The sequence below is a fragment of the Leptomonas pyrrhocoris genome (genome assembly GCF_001293395.1).
Source record: "Leptomonas pyrrhocoris isolate H10 chromosome Unknown, whole genome shotgun sequence".
Classification (NCBI taxonomy): Eukaryota; Euglenozoa; class Kinetoplastea; order Trypanosomatida; family Trypanosomatidae; genus Leptomonas; species Leptomonas pyrrhocoris.
In genome coordinates, this window is record NW_015438371.1 from 215,131 (window position 1) to 230,357 (window position 15,227).

At 59.3% G+C, this 15,227-nt stretch overlaps 5 protein-coding genes across 8 annotated transcripts; all 5 read right to left on the reverse strand.

Annotated features, from left to right (window-relative positions):
* Window positions 1-703: 703 nt before the first annotated feature.
* ABB37_06666 (apurinic/apyrimidinic endonuclease-redox proteinAP-endonuclease) lies at window positions 704-2,181 on the reverse strand (the record flags this gene model as incomplete). 2 transcript variants are annotated; one of them, XM_015805016.1, is made up of 1 exon in its annotated part: window positions 704-2,181. In XM_015805016.1, the coding sequence occupies exon 1, from the start codon at window positions 1,937-1,939 to the stop codon at window positions 704-706; it is 1,236 nt and encodes a 411-aa protein (XP_015656309.1). In that variant the 5' UTR covers window positions 1,940-2,181. The 2 variants fall into 2 exon arrangements, with proteins under 2 accessions (XP_015656309.1, XP_015656308.1); XM_015805015.1 differs by having other exon boundaries at window positions 704-2,149.
* A 756-nt stretch (window positions 2,182-2,937) lies between these two features.
* Window positions 2,938-4,740, reverse strand: ABB37_06667 (hypothetical protein; the record flags this gene model as incomplete). The annotated part of the gene is made up of 1 exon (XM_015805017.1): window positions 2,938-4,740. Exon 1 carries the CDS (start codon window positions 4,597-4,599, stop codon window positions 2,938-2,940), a length of 1,662 nt encoding a protein of 553 aa, XP_015656310.1. The 5' UTR covers window positions 4,600-4,740.
* A 794-nt stretch (window positions 4,741-5,534) lies between these two features.
* Window positions 5,535-8,531, reverse strand: ABB37_06668 (hypothetical protein; the record flags this gene model as incomplete). The annotated part of the gene is made up of 1 exon (XM_015805018.1): window positions 5,535-8,531. One exon carries the CDS (start codon window positions 8,529-8,531, stop codon window positions 5,535-5,537), a length of 2,997 nt encoding a protein of 998 aa, XP_015656311.1.
* A 919-nt stretch (window positions 8,532-9,450) lies between these two features.
* ABB37_06669 (hypothetical protein) lies at window positions 9,451-13,133 on the reverse strand (the record flags this gene model as incomplete). Of its 2 annotated transcripts, none has more annotated exons than XM_015805020.1 (1): window positions 9,451-13,133. In XM_015805020.1, exon 1 carries the CDS (start codon window positions 12,511-12,513, stop codon window positions 9,451-9,453), a length of 3,063 nt encoding a protein of 1,020 aa, XP_015656313.1. In that variant the 5' UTR covers window positions 12,514-13,133. The 2 variants fall into 2 exon arrangements, with proteins under 2 accessions (XP_015656313.1, XP_015656312.1); XM_015805019.1 differs by having other exon boundaries at window positions 9,451-13,101.
* A 274-nt stretch (window positions 13,134-13,407) lies between these two features.
* ABB37_06670 (hypothetical protein) lies at window positions 13,408-15,133 on the reverse strand (the record flags this gene model as incomplete). Of its 2 annotated transcripts, none has more annotated exons than XM_015805022.1 (1): window positions 13,408-15,133. In XM_015805022.1, exon 1 carries the CDS (start codon window positions 14,869-14,871, stop codon window positions 13,408-13,410), a length of 1,464 nt encoding a protein of 487 aa, XP_015656315.1. In that variant the 5' UTR covers window positions 14,872-15,133. The 2 variants fall into 2 exon arrangements, with proteins under 2 accessions (XP_015656315.1, XP_015656314.1); XM_015805021.1 differs by having other exon boundaries at window positions 13,408-15,130.
* Between the last annotated feature and the right edge of the window lie 94 nt (window positions 15,134-15,227).

Consider the following 15,227-nt stretch of genomic DNA (forward strand, 5'->3'; position numbering starts at 1 on the left):
TTGCGGTGAAAGCGCGGCGAGCCGTTGCGACTACGACCAGACTACTTCAAAAGGCAAGAAGGGGGGAAAACGCAGCGGCCCTCTGGAGCTCGTTTCAGTGGCTTCGCGTTGTCTTTCCACTCCCTTCGCGTTGGGCAAAAGCACCAAGGCACCGACAACAGAGAGCAAAAGTTCTTTATATATATACACGAAGTACCCTCTCCGTCGACTTAAGGGAAAAAATCCTGAAAGCCGGCGGACCACGAATCAATCACGTGCGAAGGGGGGTGCCGCTCGCAGCAGGGTTCGGTGCAACTTGATATTTCTCCACCAACGTGGCTACCACGGCACGTCCGCACGTCCTCCTACTTCATCACGGTAACAACATCACAAGAAAGTCGCCTCTCGTGGACTTTCGCTCGCCAAAAGTGCAACGACATGAAAAGCGTGCGCCTCGTTGCGACGTCAGGCAGCGGAGGAGGGATGGAGACAGAGAGGGGGGGGAGGGGTAAACACACGAGCTGCGCCGACCCGCTGGGGGGACGAGCACGCGAAAGCCCGACGGCGCAACCGCACGCACAAAGCTCTCCACACCTTCCTTTTCTCTCTCTTTTGATGATCTCCATCTCCATCTGCGTTCGCTACGCTTCCTCCGCCTTCACTTGCGACCACGGTGCGCCCGCACCGCAGCCGCAGCCACAGGCCGTCGCAGCGCACGCAGCAGTCACGGCTTCCGCATCCACAGCTGCACGGGGCAGTGGTCGCTCTTCGTCACATTGGGCATCGGAAAGCAGTCCACCACGAACGGCATCAGCCGCGACGAGACCACAAAGTAATCCAACCGCCACCCCAGCCCCTTCGCGCGTCCGTTGATCCGCATAGACCAGAACGTGTACGCCGGCGCGGCGTTCGGGTAGAGGGAGCGGAACACATCCACCGCGTCGGTGGTGGCCACGGTCTGGCGAAAAGAGTTCCGCTCCTCTGGGGTGAAGCCGCTGCACTCCTGCATTGTCTTGAAGGTGCCGGCGTAGTACCGGTCGTAGTCGCGCTCCGCTACGTTCAAGTCACCAGTCCAAATAAACCCGTGCGGCGGTGGTGTTGTGTTGGGAGCGGCAGCAGCAGCAGCACTCTTACTGCCGCCGGACTTGCCACTCGTGCTACTCCAGTCATCCAGCTTCTTCAGGTATTCGCGCATCAGCGGGTCGAAGGACTGAACGCGGAGCGGCAGGCGGTCCAGCGTCATGCCGCTGTTCGGCACGTAGGTGTTCACAACGGCAAGTCGCGGCGCCGCCACGGACGAAGAAGAGGGAGGAGTAGAAGTAGAACTTTCAGGAGACAGGAATGTCGTCAAAATGCGACCCTCTTCATCGCCGGTGCCCTCCACTAGCGGCGCACTCAACGCCACTGACGCATTGTCAGATGGCAAGGTGAAGCCGCGGGTGCACCGCGCGTGCAGCTGCTCGACCATCGAGTGCGTCCGCATGTAGGTGCGCGTGCCGGAGTACCCTTTCTTATACGCACACGGGTGATCCACGAAGGCGTAGCCGTCCACCACGCCCAGCTTCGCGTTGCCAGCCGCGTCATCAACGTTCAGCTTCGTCTCCTGCAAACACAGAATATCCGGTTGCTCCGCGGCGAGGAAGTCCTTCAAGGCAGCGTCGTCTTTCTTAAGCATCCCGCGCAACCCCGCAACGTTCCAGGTGATGATTTTGAACATCTGCTGCGGGTCGAAATCGGAGTCGGTTGTTCTGCGCTGAAAAGTTGTGACATCGGCCCAGATTTCCTCCTCCGTCTTCTTCGTGTTGAGGCTCAGCAGCGCCTCGGCAGATCGCTCCATCTTCCCCAGCGAGCCGTTGGAGATCTTCTTGACAGGTGAGGGGCGCTTCGGCGGTTTGGCCGCCTTCTCACCTGCTTTGACCTTGCCGGAGTCCGACGGGCTGCGATCCCGTTTACCAGCCATGTCGAATGTAGGGGCGTAGGCTGCGTGTGTGTGTGTTTCCCTTGTTTATGCGGAAGTCGAATCGATAACGACAACTCACTGGGGAGCTTGAACCGACCAAAACCAGAAGACACAAAAAATTGCACCCTCTCGAGCTCTCTGCTTTCGTTGGTGGTCGTGTGTGCGCGACGTCTATCAGAGAGGCGAATGAACACCGATAATATTTATTACTATTATTGTATGCAAGTAAGGAAGTATTACACTGCAGTAATCATAGAAGAGGACAGCGGTATAATATCAACAGTAGGTTTTCCTTCTTCCTTTTTATATAGAAGGAGTAGCTTGTCTAACTCTCGAGGCACACATGATGTGATCTCTGCTGTCGGTCTTCTGCGCGTCTTCGACCGTAATCGATGATGCACACGCCCACAGCACCGCAGCGATAAAGGTGACTCGCGTGAGTTATAAAAGCAGAAGAGCCTTTTTATCAAGAAATGCAGCGAGGGCAGGCAGCCGCGCCGCTGCACGCTCGCCTTCAATGCGCATGGCCAGTGAGCTCCGTCCTTCCATGGGACCCACACAGCAGCTTCAGTCGTCAGCATTGGCCTTCTTCTTGTGTTCGTTTGTGGTTTTCTGGTTATTCCACGGCAAGGGTGCAAAGAACAGCGAGCATCTTAAGTCCACGCAGAGAGAGAGAGACAGAGATTGAGAGAGCTGTATGCGCGCCTTTCTTCTTCATTAATGTGTTTTTACCTCCCCCTCCCACCGCAGCCACAGAGCCCATTTTCGTCGGTGCATCGACCTCGCTTAACCGGGCCGGCTGCGACGCCGCACGCCGCGCCACGACCTCCACCACAACACCAAGAAAGGAGAGACAGGAGAAAATAAAAGAGGGAGGGGGAGATGCGCGTGTGAGCGCGTGGCGCAGTGAGCCACAAGCACCCCAATGTCATACCCCCCCCCCCCCCGACCTCCATCCTGATGCTGCTTCTTCTCTTCCTCTTGTTGTCGCACTGCTTTCAATGCCGGCGCTTCTTCTTCTGTACCGCCACGGTGGCCCCCACCGGGCCGGCCGCCTTCGCCTGCTGCGTCGACGCCGGGTCGCGCCTCAGCAGCGCCGCTGCGCGTGAGGTCCCGCCAGGTGGGCGGTACGCCTGCGGCTTTGGCTTCTCCTCCGCTGTCGCACGGGGCGAGGCAACGCGAGCCGGGTAGTCGCTCGGTGCCCTCATCGCCACCCAGTGCGCTCCATACAACATCGGGAACTTCTGCGTCAGCACCCGTGCGCCGTTCAGCTTCGTGATGACAATCTTGTTGTCCATTCGCAGCCGCGTGAAGACGGTGGAGCAGAGGAAATTGTAGCTGTCCGGAGCCCAGAGCTGGAAGCTACACTTCTCGTTGAACTCACCGATGCAGGCGGCGCTGCTACTCGCCACGCTGCCCGACGATTCGGCGGTGGCGGTGGCGGTCCCCACCGTCTGCGGGCGGGCGTAGAACTGAAAGTCCCCTGCCAGGTTGCCGCTTCCACCCACCACGAAGTACTGGCCGTTCGGCGCCCACGACACCGTGTTGCGCGGGGCCTCGCCAAACGTCACAAGCGCGACGCCGCTCCTGTTGAACAGCGTGCATTTGTTGCGCGGCATCTTGCCGTGAATTACGAGCAGCTCATCGGACGAAGGACCCCACTGGCAGTCGTGCACCGTCTCCCCTTCCCCCTTCAGGCGCACGTCGACGATGCTGCGGTTCAGGGCGTCAATAATGTGTAGCTTCACGGTACCGTAGTAGCTCTTGCCACTCGGGTCGCGCTCCGACTTGACGAGCAGGGCGACGTAGTTGCCTGAGGGGCTCCACGACACGCTGGCCGTCTCGGCGCGACCGAAGTTCACCTGATAGAGGGGCCCCTCTTGTACGTTGGGCAGGCGGTACACAGCGAAGGTGGCCTGGCGCTGCTTGTAGAAGGGCTTAAAGAGGGCCAGCATGGGACGCCCCTCCGCCGGCGCCATGGCGTACTCAATCTCCTTGTCCTGCGCCAGCATGAGGTCCATCTTGCTCAGCGGACCGCTGCCGCCTGCCTGCACTGTCGGCGTCGCCGGCGCCGTCTCGTGCTGTTCCGCGCCGTCTTCGTCTCCTGAAGCTTCATTGGAGAGGGAAGAAGACGAGGACGCGGTCAGCATGCCGTCCAGCACGTGCATCCACCCCTGCACCGGGCGCACCACGTACCTCTCCTCCTCCGTCCACACCATCGCCGGCCAGCGGGCCTGCATGCCGCGACGCAGCAACTGTCCGGAGGCGGACGCAAAGACACTCAAGTTGCCGTCCGGGGTTCGCTTCTGGTCCATCATGGCGTAGGACACCAAGTAGGTTCCGCGAGGTGAGAAGGCGAGACTGACGACGATGTGCGGCATCGGCACAGAGAAAATCGTACGGAGAGAAAAGCGGTGGACGTCATCCTCGGCCGCGTTTGTGTTCTCGATCACTTCGGTGTAGGTCAGAGTCGTGGTGGTGGCGTGCGCGAAGCGAGTGGGGTGGGCGGGGTTGAAAGCAACCTCGCACTCTCGGTAGTCGCCCACGTACGTGTTCGCCTCGTTCGCCAACTCCACGAAGCTGGCAGCCTTCTCGTTGTACACGGCAAGAAGAAGGCAATCGTCCTTGCGCAAGATCAACGGGAGCAATGGAGCGGGCATCTTCTGTCGCTTTCACTGTTGCTGTGTGTGTGTGTGTGTGTGTGTGTGTGCGAAGAAGCTTGAACACAACAGCAAGAAGTATGTGAGGGCGTCGACGAAGGCAGAGAAGTGGGCGGTGCCAAGTACGGAGAAACAGGCAGCTAATTGCGGACGCATTTTTATTATTATTGTTGTAAGTAAGAGAAACGGGTGAGAGGTGTCGGAGACTTAGTTCGAGCAGCAACCTACAAGAGAGTAAATGCGCTGCAACACACCATTTGCGAATGCGTCCCGCACACGCTGACTGCTTTCTCGTTTCGCCCTTCAAATATGGAGGCAAACGGAAGTGACGCACCTCCTTGTCGATCAGCAGCGGAGCCGCACGTGTACCTCGAACACCAAAACTGCCGTCTCCTTCCTTTTTTCGCTGTGACCAACGCAGGACGGCACCGCCGCCCTCTCCCTCTCCTTCTTGGCAGAAATAGGCTGCTTCATGTATGAAGCGCAGAGCCGCTGTAAGACATGTGCTCTGCTCTTCTTGTTTGCCAGTTTGATGCAAATGCGCCTTGCGGTGATGCACGCACCACGCGGGGACGTAAGAAGGTAACGCAACATGCGAAGACCGCAAAATCGCACCAGGCATTGTACAGATCTACTGTAAAATAATTTGTAAACAACAAGGAGGAGGAGGGGGGAGAAAGTGGCCCGCCATCCGGCGAAGAAAGTGAAAACAAAAGTTTGTATCTATGATGTGTAAGATGTATGTAAGATACGCCTCGGCACAGCGTCTTCTCCTCATCCTCCATGTTCCAGCTGTGTACACGGCGAAGGTCTAACAACGGAACGCTCTAGCGCGGCACAAAATTATCTCAATGAAACCCAATGAGCAACACTTTGCCTGAAAACTGAAGTGGCATAAAGCCACAAACGGAAAAAACAACAATAGAGGGAAGTAGTTAATAGCGAACGGGTGGTATCGGCGCAGGAGAGTTCCCCGCCACCGCTGTAAAGGTGTCCAACGGCGTCCCGCTGTGGCGCAGCTGTCGCATGTCCGCCGCGCTGTACAACTCTTCTTCGTCGTGCGCCTCCTCACGGTCCACTCGCACCTCGTCGCCGTCCTCGCCCTCCGCCCCTTCCTCATCGTTGTCTGACATGGGCAACACAATGGGCAAGTCAGGCGGCAGCGGCTCGCCGGGATGGTACTTCTTCAGGTACGGATTCCACTCCACAATGATCGCCACCGTGAGTTGGTAGGCTGCCGCAATGCCCGCTAAGGTGTCGTACTCCTCCTCCGCGCCTTTCTCGCCCCCGTGCCCCGGATTGTCCCTCTTATGCGAGGCGGCGGTCGCTTCCTCCTCTTCCTCACCCACCAAGCCCTCTTCCTCCACGGATTCCCTTTGGTGGGAGAATTTTTGCGACACGGAAGCGGAAGAAGTCGGCTGCGCCTCGCTCTCTCGGCCAGTGCCCCACCTGTCCATGCGCGGAGTGGACGGCGCGCGTTCTTCCTGTGGTGTTGGCCTCGGCGCCGCCACTCGTGATGACGGCTGCGTGGTCAACGGCTCCTCCTCCTTCTCTGAAAAGTCCACCTCAGCTGCAGCCGATCTCTGTACCTTCGGTGTGTATTCCGGGAGGGGAGAAGGAGAAGACACGGTCTTCGCCGGAGCCCACGGGACTGCCTTGGTCACCGCAGGAGCAGCAGCACCACCACTACCGCAACTGGCGCTCGTGTTCGCCCGCCGGGCCCGGCTCAGTGTCGGAGGAGGGCTGCACCCATTGCGGCCCAGCATCGCCGGGATGCGCGCCGAGGGCGTGTCCTCGATGCTGTCCTCCTCGAAGTCGCTGTCGCTGGTGAGGGGAGAGCGTTGCAGGCTACTGTTGTCACCACTTTCATTCCCCTCCTCTCTCTCCTCCTTGCCGTTTGGACCGCTTGACGAGGAGGTGTAAGAAGAAGAACTGATGGGACTGCACAACGGGCCCTCTGCTGCTATTGCTGCGGCACCGCACTGCGAGGACGGTGTCGGTTGTCGCCGCTGCTGCTGCTTCTGAACGGGGGTGGAGAAATTAACTGCTGCCGCCGCCGCCGTCGCTGCCTTGGCGGACTCCGGAAGCGAGGGGGGCGTTGGGTAAACGGCAATGGGCTTCTCCTGGCGTGCTCCTGTGTTCAGCGACGACATGGAGGAGGTAGAAGATGGCCCTTCGAGAGAGGGCGAAGTGACGAGGATCGGCGAGTTGGCGAGCTGCCGCGGGGTGGCACTCTCCGCAGGCCTGGCATTGCTGCTGCTCCGATCGTCGCTGGGGGAGGTGGCAGCCGACACGGTCGAAAGGGATGCACTGGGGTCGCGCACCACGCGCCTTAACGCCTCCTCGTCTTCCCCCGCTTTATGCAAAACGGAGGCACCGACTTTAGGGGCGTCAGCGAAAACATCGGCGGCCAGCCGCGTACGATCCGGTCTTGCCTTCGGTGAAGGGAACAGGTTCACCTTGACGCGCGACTTGCCGGTGCCGTCGGAGTGGTTCTTTGAACCTTCTAAATTGACATTATGAGGGGACAGCGCGGCGGACTTGGGTGGCGAGGTCATTGAAGGAGGCATTGCTGCTGCGCCGCTCCTTTGAGAGGTGGAAACGGTGTGCCGCTCCGCTGATCGCGTCAAAGGGCTGCTTGACGTCGACTGCGAGCGGCCGCGGGTGTGAACGGAACGTATGCTGGTGCCGGAGCTGCTGGCGCCGGCCGACGTCCGCAACGGCGCGTTGCCACTGTTTATCACCTCACCCAGCGGCTGTTGTGGGAGGAGCCGGAGTGGGCTCGTTGGCTCATGCGCCGTGGCGACGCCTGTCCCCGTGGCCGTCGGCGCCGCGGCAGACATCAAAGAAGTCGGTGTGGTCGGCGCCTCGCTCGCTTCACCCGTCGCGGCAGCCTTCTCCCCCTGCCTCTCCGGACTGGGCGACGGCTCCTCTCCAGTTACGTAGAACTCCCCGGAGCGGCCCTCGTCCGTCTTGCCCGCGGAAGAAGGCGGAGGAAAGACTTCTAACACCCCCATTATGATGGGCACCGGAGCGCAGGTGGGCGGGTCGGCCGACGATTGCGCCTCCGGCATCGACGGCTCCGGCGGCGGCGGGCTGTGGCTCGTCCCCCGTCCGCTCTCGCCCGTCCAGAGGCTCAGCCGGCTCGTGCTGCCGCCCTCACTGCCGCGCGGAACGCCGCTGCCGCTCCAGTTGCTGCTCAGCGAAGCGTTGACGCTTCTGGCGAGGGGCGCGTTGGAGATGAAAGCGCTGATGCTCGGCACAGAGCTGCCGGATTGTGGGGCGGGGACTGCGGCGGCGGCGGTTGGGGCGATGCCACTGGAGCTGCGTGGGTGCAAATTGTGTTGCTCAGAACTCTGCCCGCCGGAAGAGCGTGCGGACGACCGCGACGGAGCCGCGAGCCGTGGAGTGGGCTGCGTGGCCGAGTGCGGCTTCGAGAGCAGAGAAGGTCGCTGAAGAAGAAGTGGGGGGCCAGCAGAAGGGTTGGGGCCGGCGCGGCGTACCTTGAGGTAGGTGTTGGGCGGGAGTACGTCGGTGGCTTTTAATGAGTCGGGCAGTTGCGGGTTCCACGTCCGCAGATCGGCCATCGAGACCTGTAAGGCGGTGGCGACGGAGAGCAGCGTCTCGTCATCACGTTGCGCAGACGTGGTGTGGGAGCCGTGCGCCTCTAACGTGGGTGCATTTCCATTGGACTGCACAGCCGTCTTTTGCGCACGAGCACCACCTTCGCTCTTCTCTTTCTTCACTCCGTCTTTGATCGTTGGTGGGGGATGCTGGCGGACCGCGGCCCACTGCGCGAGTGCGGTGGCGCGTGCCAGCGTCAATTGCAGCTCTGAGACGGTGTCACAGCCATCTTCCAGAGTAGAGGGGTTGAGGTCGAGGGACTGCAATGCGGCATGAAGCAGCTGCAGTTGCGTCGAAAGGCCCTCCATTGCACAGGTCCCGACGGTTGGAGAGAGAGGGCGAGAGAGAGACAGACGCTCCGTCGAATGTGTGTTGTATGAACTGTCGTCTAGCGAAGGAATGATTCTCTAGTACTTTTGTGGATACTTCAATGTCGATGTCACGGTGGAAACGGGAAAGAATTGTTCCTTATGTACGTACACTGAGAGGTAGAAGTGATGTTTGGTCTCTAAAACGGCGCTTCAAGAATGGGAGCAGCGCGGAGATGCCGTTGATGGGGCAAATGAAAAAGAGGGAAAAAAATGCTCAAGAAGAGAGGAGAGAAAGGGAAAAGGTTCCTTGGTGTACGGCGCCGACGGAATAATGAAAGGCCTGCAGAGAAAAACGTGCTGTGCTTGTTGTCGTGGGCAACCAACGGCAGCGGAATGCCGTGACGGAAGGGGGCAAAGAGCCGCCACCAATTCGAGAGACAATACATAAAATATGTATATATTGGTAAGGGAATAGGATGAGAAGAAGAGGTAGAAGAGAAAGTCAACGTGGGAAGAGTGGGCGTGCCGCTGCGGCGGGACGTGAGCGGACGAACGAGAGGAGGAAAGACGCGAGCTACCCATGGCAGCGATATCCACCAGCACAGGTCCAAGGAGCGAGTGAACCACAAGAAGAAAACCAAAAAAAAACGTGCGTCGCACTTCGGCAACTCCTCCTTGGCTTTTCGTCTACGCCTCCACAGTTGAAGTAGCGAGACTTGTGCTTCGTAATGCTCACACGGGAGCTGATGGGTATCTTCTTTTCCTTTCTAATGACACGCAAATGGGGGCGGCGGAAGCAACCAACCGAAAAAGGCAGATGCAGAGCTGCCTGATGGCGCCTTCTCCTGAGACGAAAAAAAGTGTGTGTGTGTGTGTGTGCGCGAGCAGACTCCTCATCCATCGGTCGTAATCGCACTCACACGAGCCGCCGCGCCGCGTGCTCGGAGGCAGTTTTTTGCAACTTGCCAATAGCAGCTAGCAGCTGATCGTGCCGCCGTATGTCCCGCTCCAGCTGCTCCCGTGCAACGACCATCTCAGCCGTTGTAGCCGGCGATGTCAGGGGCGTTGCTTGGAATAGCGCCGGTCCGTACGGCGAGAAGGGTGGCTGAAGATGCACGTGTGCAGGCTGAGGAGAAGAAAACAGATGTGACACATCCGGCTCCACCTCCGCCTCGGCAGCAGCCGTAGCGGCAGACCACTTCATGGGTGAGTACCAACCCTGCTCGGCGGAACGGTAGTCGGGCAGCCCCACAAAAAGCGGCGGCCGCTGCGGGGAGCCGGCGGACGACAGCGGCGACAGGTCCACATAACGCTGCTCGGTGGCGAGGTAGAGGGCGTGCATGGCGGCCGCAGACGCGGTGGGAGGCCGCGCGCTTTCCCTCTGGGACGGGGCAGACGCTGGCAGCTCTGGCGGAGGTGCGTAGCGGTGCAGTTGCGGAGCAGCAGCAGCAGCTGATGATGATGATGATAATAACGCCGGCAGACCGGAGTTGCCTGGGGAGGAGTTCACCGGAAGGGCAGACGTCAATGCGGAAGGAAAAGGAGGCGAGGTGTTGGTGCCGGCCGTGACACGCTGATACTGGACACGGGACAATCGCGGTGGTGGACTGTCCACAGTGGACGGCGGTGCCGCTTCGGTGTCGTGATACTTATCCTTTCCACCTTGACTAGCTCTTCCCTTCCCACACTCAGCCTCCCGTGTTCGCGGCGTCACTGAGCTGTCACAGCTCACCGCCAGGTCTGCCGGCTGATGTGATGTCCCTTCGGTGCTGTCGCGAGAGCTGCGCTGCTGCGGTCGCGGCGGCAAAGGTGGGGGCATCGCCACCATGCTCGACGTCCCTTCGAGCAGCACGGATTCGGCGTGTGAGGTTTCGTGGTAAGATGCACTCGAAAGTTTCATGAAGTCTGGGTTGGGCGCCGACTGCCGCTGCAGAAGTTCCAGGCAGCGCAGTCGCCACGCCTCTGCCTCGTTGCGCAACGACCGCACGTACTCGGTGGCGGTCGTCGTACCTTTGTCAATATCACCTTCTCCGACGCCGTTCGGAGCCCCGTCACTGCTGGACGATCCATCGCTGTGCTCCTCTTCACCCGCCACCGATGACTTCTTCGATTCGTCATCATGTGAGTGATCTGCTGCGCTGTGTTGGGGCGCGTGTATCGCCTTGTGGGGCGAACGGCGCCACTCCGCTTGGGTACTGAGGTGCCTTGAAGGTGTGGAGGAACCGTTCCCGTTGTCCGCACCCTTTGGATCGCGCACACCACCGCTTTCTCCCACGGCCTCTCCCGTCGCGGAAGAAGGCACCGCCCGCTGCGGCGACGTCCCTCGAGTCTCCCGCCTCGTTGGCGTTTTGTGGACCTGCTCTCCATCTTTGTTTGCATCTGTCACCACCGCATCCCGCTTTCCGTGTTCATCGGTGATGGCCGCCGCCGAGGTGTGCAGCCGATGACGGAGACACGAGCGATCCTGTTCCCAGCTCATGTACTCAATCAGGTCGTGTATGTCCGCGAGCTCTGCCTCGCGCTGGGCCGTCTCATCCGCGTACTGCGACATCAAATCGTAGTAGCGCCTTTGCCACCGCCGTGCGCGTTTTAATTCCTTCGCCTCCTGCTCTCGCTGGTGGTTTTCCGAGAGGGACGTCGCATGGTGACCTGGTGGAGAACGGAGCTGAGGATGACGATGGCGTTGACGATGGGCGGACGGACTTCGACTTGCTCGCGCACACGTGTCGTGCCTCGCGGGGTGGCGGTGGCGGTGCCTCGAGGCCGGCGGGTTGGCGGCGACGCCTCCACTGAGATGCTTGCGTGTCTCCCTCGCCGTTCCCTTCACTCTTCTGTGCCTACTAGCTGTTCGAGACGTGTGGCGATGCGCGGAGCGGTGCGACAACTCCCTCCTTTCGCGGAGACTGTTTGCCACCGGCGCCGCACCGGCGCTGCGGCTCTCATCGGCCTTCGGTGACGATTGTGTGTCCCTCTTCGAGCGAGACGGTTCACGGCAGCGACTGCCATCTTGGTCAGCATCTCTTGCCGCGTGTACGCGTTGGTGGGCTTTTCGTTTCCCAGGAGATGTATTCTCCTCCTGTCTCGTTGAGTGGACAGAAAACGGCGTCGAGGCATCGCGACGTGCGTGCGGCAGAGACACCGCTGCCCCAGCGCTTGCGATGGAGCTGAGACCGCTGGTGGACAAGAACGTGCTCGTAGACAGCAGCGACGACGACGAAGACGAGGAAGGGGAGACAGAGCTGGGAGAGAGAAGGAAGTCGCCGCCCTCAGCATCCGCGGTGGACGGCAACGAAGGGCGTCTTCGCGATGGCGAGGTCTCGCGTGCGTCGGCTCCGCGACGACGTCGGATGCCGTCAGGACGTTTCCGGGGTCTTTGCTGCTTCTCTGGTGAGTCGGGAGGTGGAGGAAGTGATGAGGCAGGCGGGGGCAGCGGTGACGCTGCTAATGTTCTCTCACCAGTGCTACTCTGTTCCTGTGCAGTCCCACTGCACTTGCCATCGTCGGTCGACACAGCGGCGTCCACCATAGTCGAAGCCTCCGCCTGGTGCAGTCGCTGCTGAAGCTGACGTGCGGTGTGGCGCGATTCCGCCAGCTGTCGCACCAACTCCGCCACGTTGCGCACTTCAATGCGCGAGGCAGCGGCCGACGCAGATGCAGTGGAATGCGTTGACAGAGTCGAGTTGTCCGCCATGGAGGAGCGAAGAAGGGGATGTGTGGAGGAGGTGAAGCTTGGGGAGGCGGCACCGTAGCTGTGTTGCGTAGACGGGTCAGGTATCCGTCCTGGGATGTACGGTGACTGCGCGAAAGGAGTTGAAGTGATGGCTGGGCCAGCGGAGAGTGGCATGGCGCCGTGCGTACTGGAAGATTGGAAAGGCGCCTGGACAGAGGAGCTGGGGGTCGAGGAAAGATATGAAGCCGCGTAGAGAGGGGCGTTGCTGCCAGCGGTGGGTCGCTGCCCAGATGCGCTTTGCGGAAGCATGGCGTGCCTCTGCGTGGGGTGCGCTGAGGAGAGAGGGGTGTAAGCGGTTCAAATGCGCTCTAGAAGTGTTCGAGCAAAGACCAGAAAACCAAAATAGATTACCCTCGGAGAGAAACCCCGAAAGTTGCCGGATGAGGTCAACGGCCGGTGAGACACAACTCTTGGCACAGCGGAGGCACCGCTAGAAACGGAAAAAGGGGCAGCACAGCGAAATTGAGCTAAAACAGAAACGTACGCCTACAGTTCTATGAAAGAGAAAGAAAAACAGATATCCATATATAAATATATATATGTAGATATAGCTGAGGCAAGAAAGTGGGGAAGCAGTTGGGAGCAGGTGCCCAGTGCAGCGATGAGGCACGCACGTGTGTGTGTGTGTGTGTGTGTATGTGCGTAACGATGCCCCGAGAAGTGCTCTGCTCACGGATGTGTACCGGTGAGAGTAAAGAGAAGGTGGTAAAGACAACGATATATGTACAGTATATAATATAAAATGAGTTTGCTATGCTAGCAGATGGACCGTTGGTGACTCGTCCGTGCAATTGATGAGACGACATGCATTAAACGTCGTCTTAGACTGTATGCTCCTTCACCCGTGTGGCACACAGAGGCGAAAATACTTTTTTTTGAAGTGAAGGAGAGGGTTGAAAGAGTTCGAGATAATACGCACGACGTCCGATTGTTTCTGTTCTTTCATTCGTTGCTCCTTTCGCACAGATACTCGCGGAAATTGCGAAGAGTTTAAAGCGAGCAAAACCAGAGAAGTACATATATATGTATCTGAGAAGATACGTGGATTTGGAGTCCCCTTGAATGAGAAGCAGCGGGAAGTGCCGCATTCTTTTGTTGGTTCCGTCGTTGCTGCTGATCCTGCATTGCTGCTTTTTCCAGTTTTCACATCAGCGATAGTTCTGCTGCAATCGACTGCACAACGCTCTGGAGAAGTTCGTTCACCTCCGTCGTTGACCACAGGGCACCGTGAGAAGGCGCGAGCGGTACGGTAGTCTTCGCCTTTGTCGATAACGCCTCATCATCCTCGCCTTCCTCCTTCCTCCCGTCTCCAGCTCTGTCCGTAGCTTCAGCGGGGTGGGCGGAGGCGTCGGCTTGCGGTGCAGTTCCGCCGCAAACCTGTCGAAGCCCGCGCTGCAAGTTTGCGCGAAGAACCTCGTCGACTCGCTCTGCGGATAAAAGGCGCGGCGGGTGTTCCGCGGGGTCATCTGCGGCCATCATCAACCCCATCTGCTTGGAAGTTCGCCGGTTGACGTGCAGCTTCGCCTCCACGTACGCCATCAGCGCATCGGGCAGTCCGTTGCCACGGAGGTCCAGCGACTGCAGGGAGTTGTTGAGGTAAAGCGCGGTAACCAACGGGAAGGCCGTTACCGCTTCCACGCGGACACCCCCGTGAAAACCACCACAATCATCAGCACGAAGATGGCGTGTGCCGGCGTCGTCGATGCCGTCGCGCGGCAAATACTGGTCATCACTGACGTGCTTCAAGTGGGACTCGCCCAGCGTCAGATCAGAGAACACGTCCACAACGTTTGTGCTCCCTCGTGTAAGGTAGTAACAGCCGAGCAGGTTGTGGGAGAGATCCAATGAACGCAACGGCACTGCGGCGCTCGCACCGGATGGGACATCGGAGAGCTTCACAGATCGCGCAACGACCAGCTCGGCGAATCCGGCCATTACAACGCCGCCTCGTGTCCCTTGAATGCAATTATGGCTCAAGTCCACCGCCACGATGCGAGGGTGCAGCTGCAGCGCCGTGCACAGAAGGGCGAGGCCGGTGGGCGAGGAACCGAGATGGTTGTACGAGAGGTTCATGGTGTGAAGACGAGGACACGCAGACACAAGAAGAGAGAGTGGACGCGCGTCTGTCAAGCCGGTGCCGCTCAAGTTCAGCACCTCGAGCGTGAAAGACGAGGGTAAAGTGAGGTGCGTTGACAGGGTAGGCCTGACACGTGAAAGGTAGCTGTTCGTTGAGGCGCTTAACGTCGCTAATTCATTTGCGAGGGTCCGCAGTCCAGCGTCGCCGACGTTGGTGTCACGCAGCACGAGTCGCCGCAACGGCAACACCTGCGCGACACTGCGCAGTGCCGCCGCCCACTCTGACATCGTCATGCACAGCCGCGATAAATCGAGTGCCACCCCTGAGGAGGACACGCCCGAGTCAGTAGAAGGAGAAGGAGGCGAGGCCGGGGATGTGGTGATTGCCTCAATGGCGGGGATGACACGGCTCACCACGCCGGGGTGCATCTCTTCTTCCTCCACGGCGTGGCAGCACGCGTTGTACAACGACAGCCATCGGCGTGTCAGGTGAGTCCAGTGGAGCTCATCAGGGTCAGGAGAATGCGTCATGAATGCTGTGTGTTTCAAAACACCCCGGTATATACAAATATAACTTGCTCTATAAAGTGATAAAAGTTCTACTCGCGATCGGATGTCTGTGTGTGTGTGTGTGTGCGTGTGTGTGTGAGTGCGGGTGGGTGGGTGTGTGTATCTATGTCGATAGGAGAATGTACAAATGGAAAAGGTGCGGCCGAGGCGAATGTGTTGACGTCGCTCGAAGTTTTGCTTCGTCTACGCGCTTTCGCTCCTCACCCTTCCATCAGAAGTCTGCTGCAAGAGCAGAGGTCACAACACCGAAAGGGAAGAGAGAAGAAAAAAGTGTATGAGATCAAGAGAGAGCAGATGAAGGGAGACAGCGGTGAAGA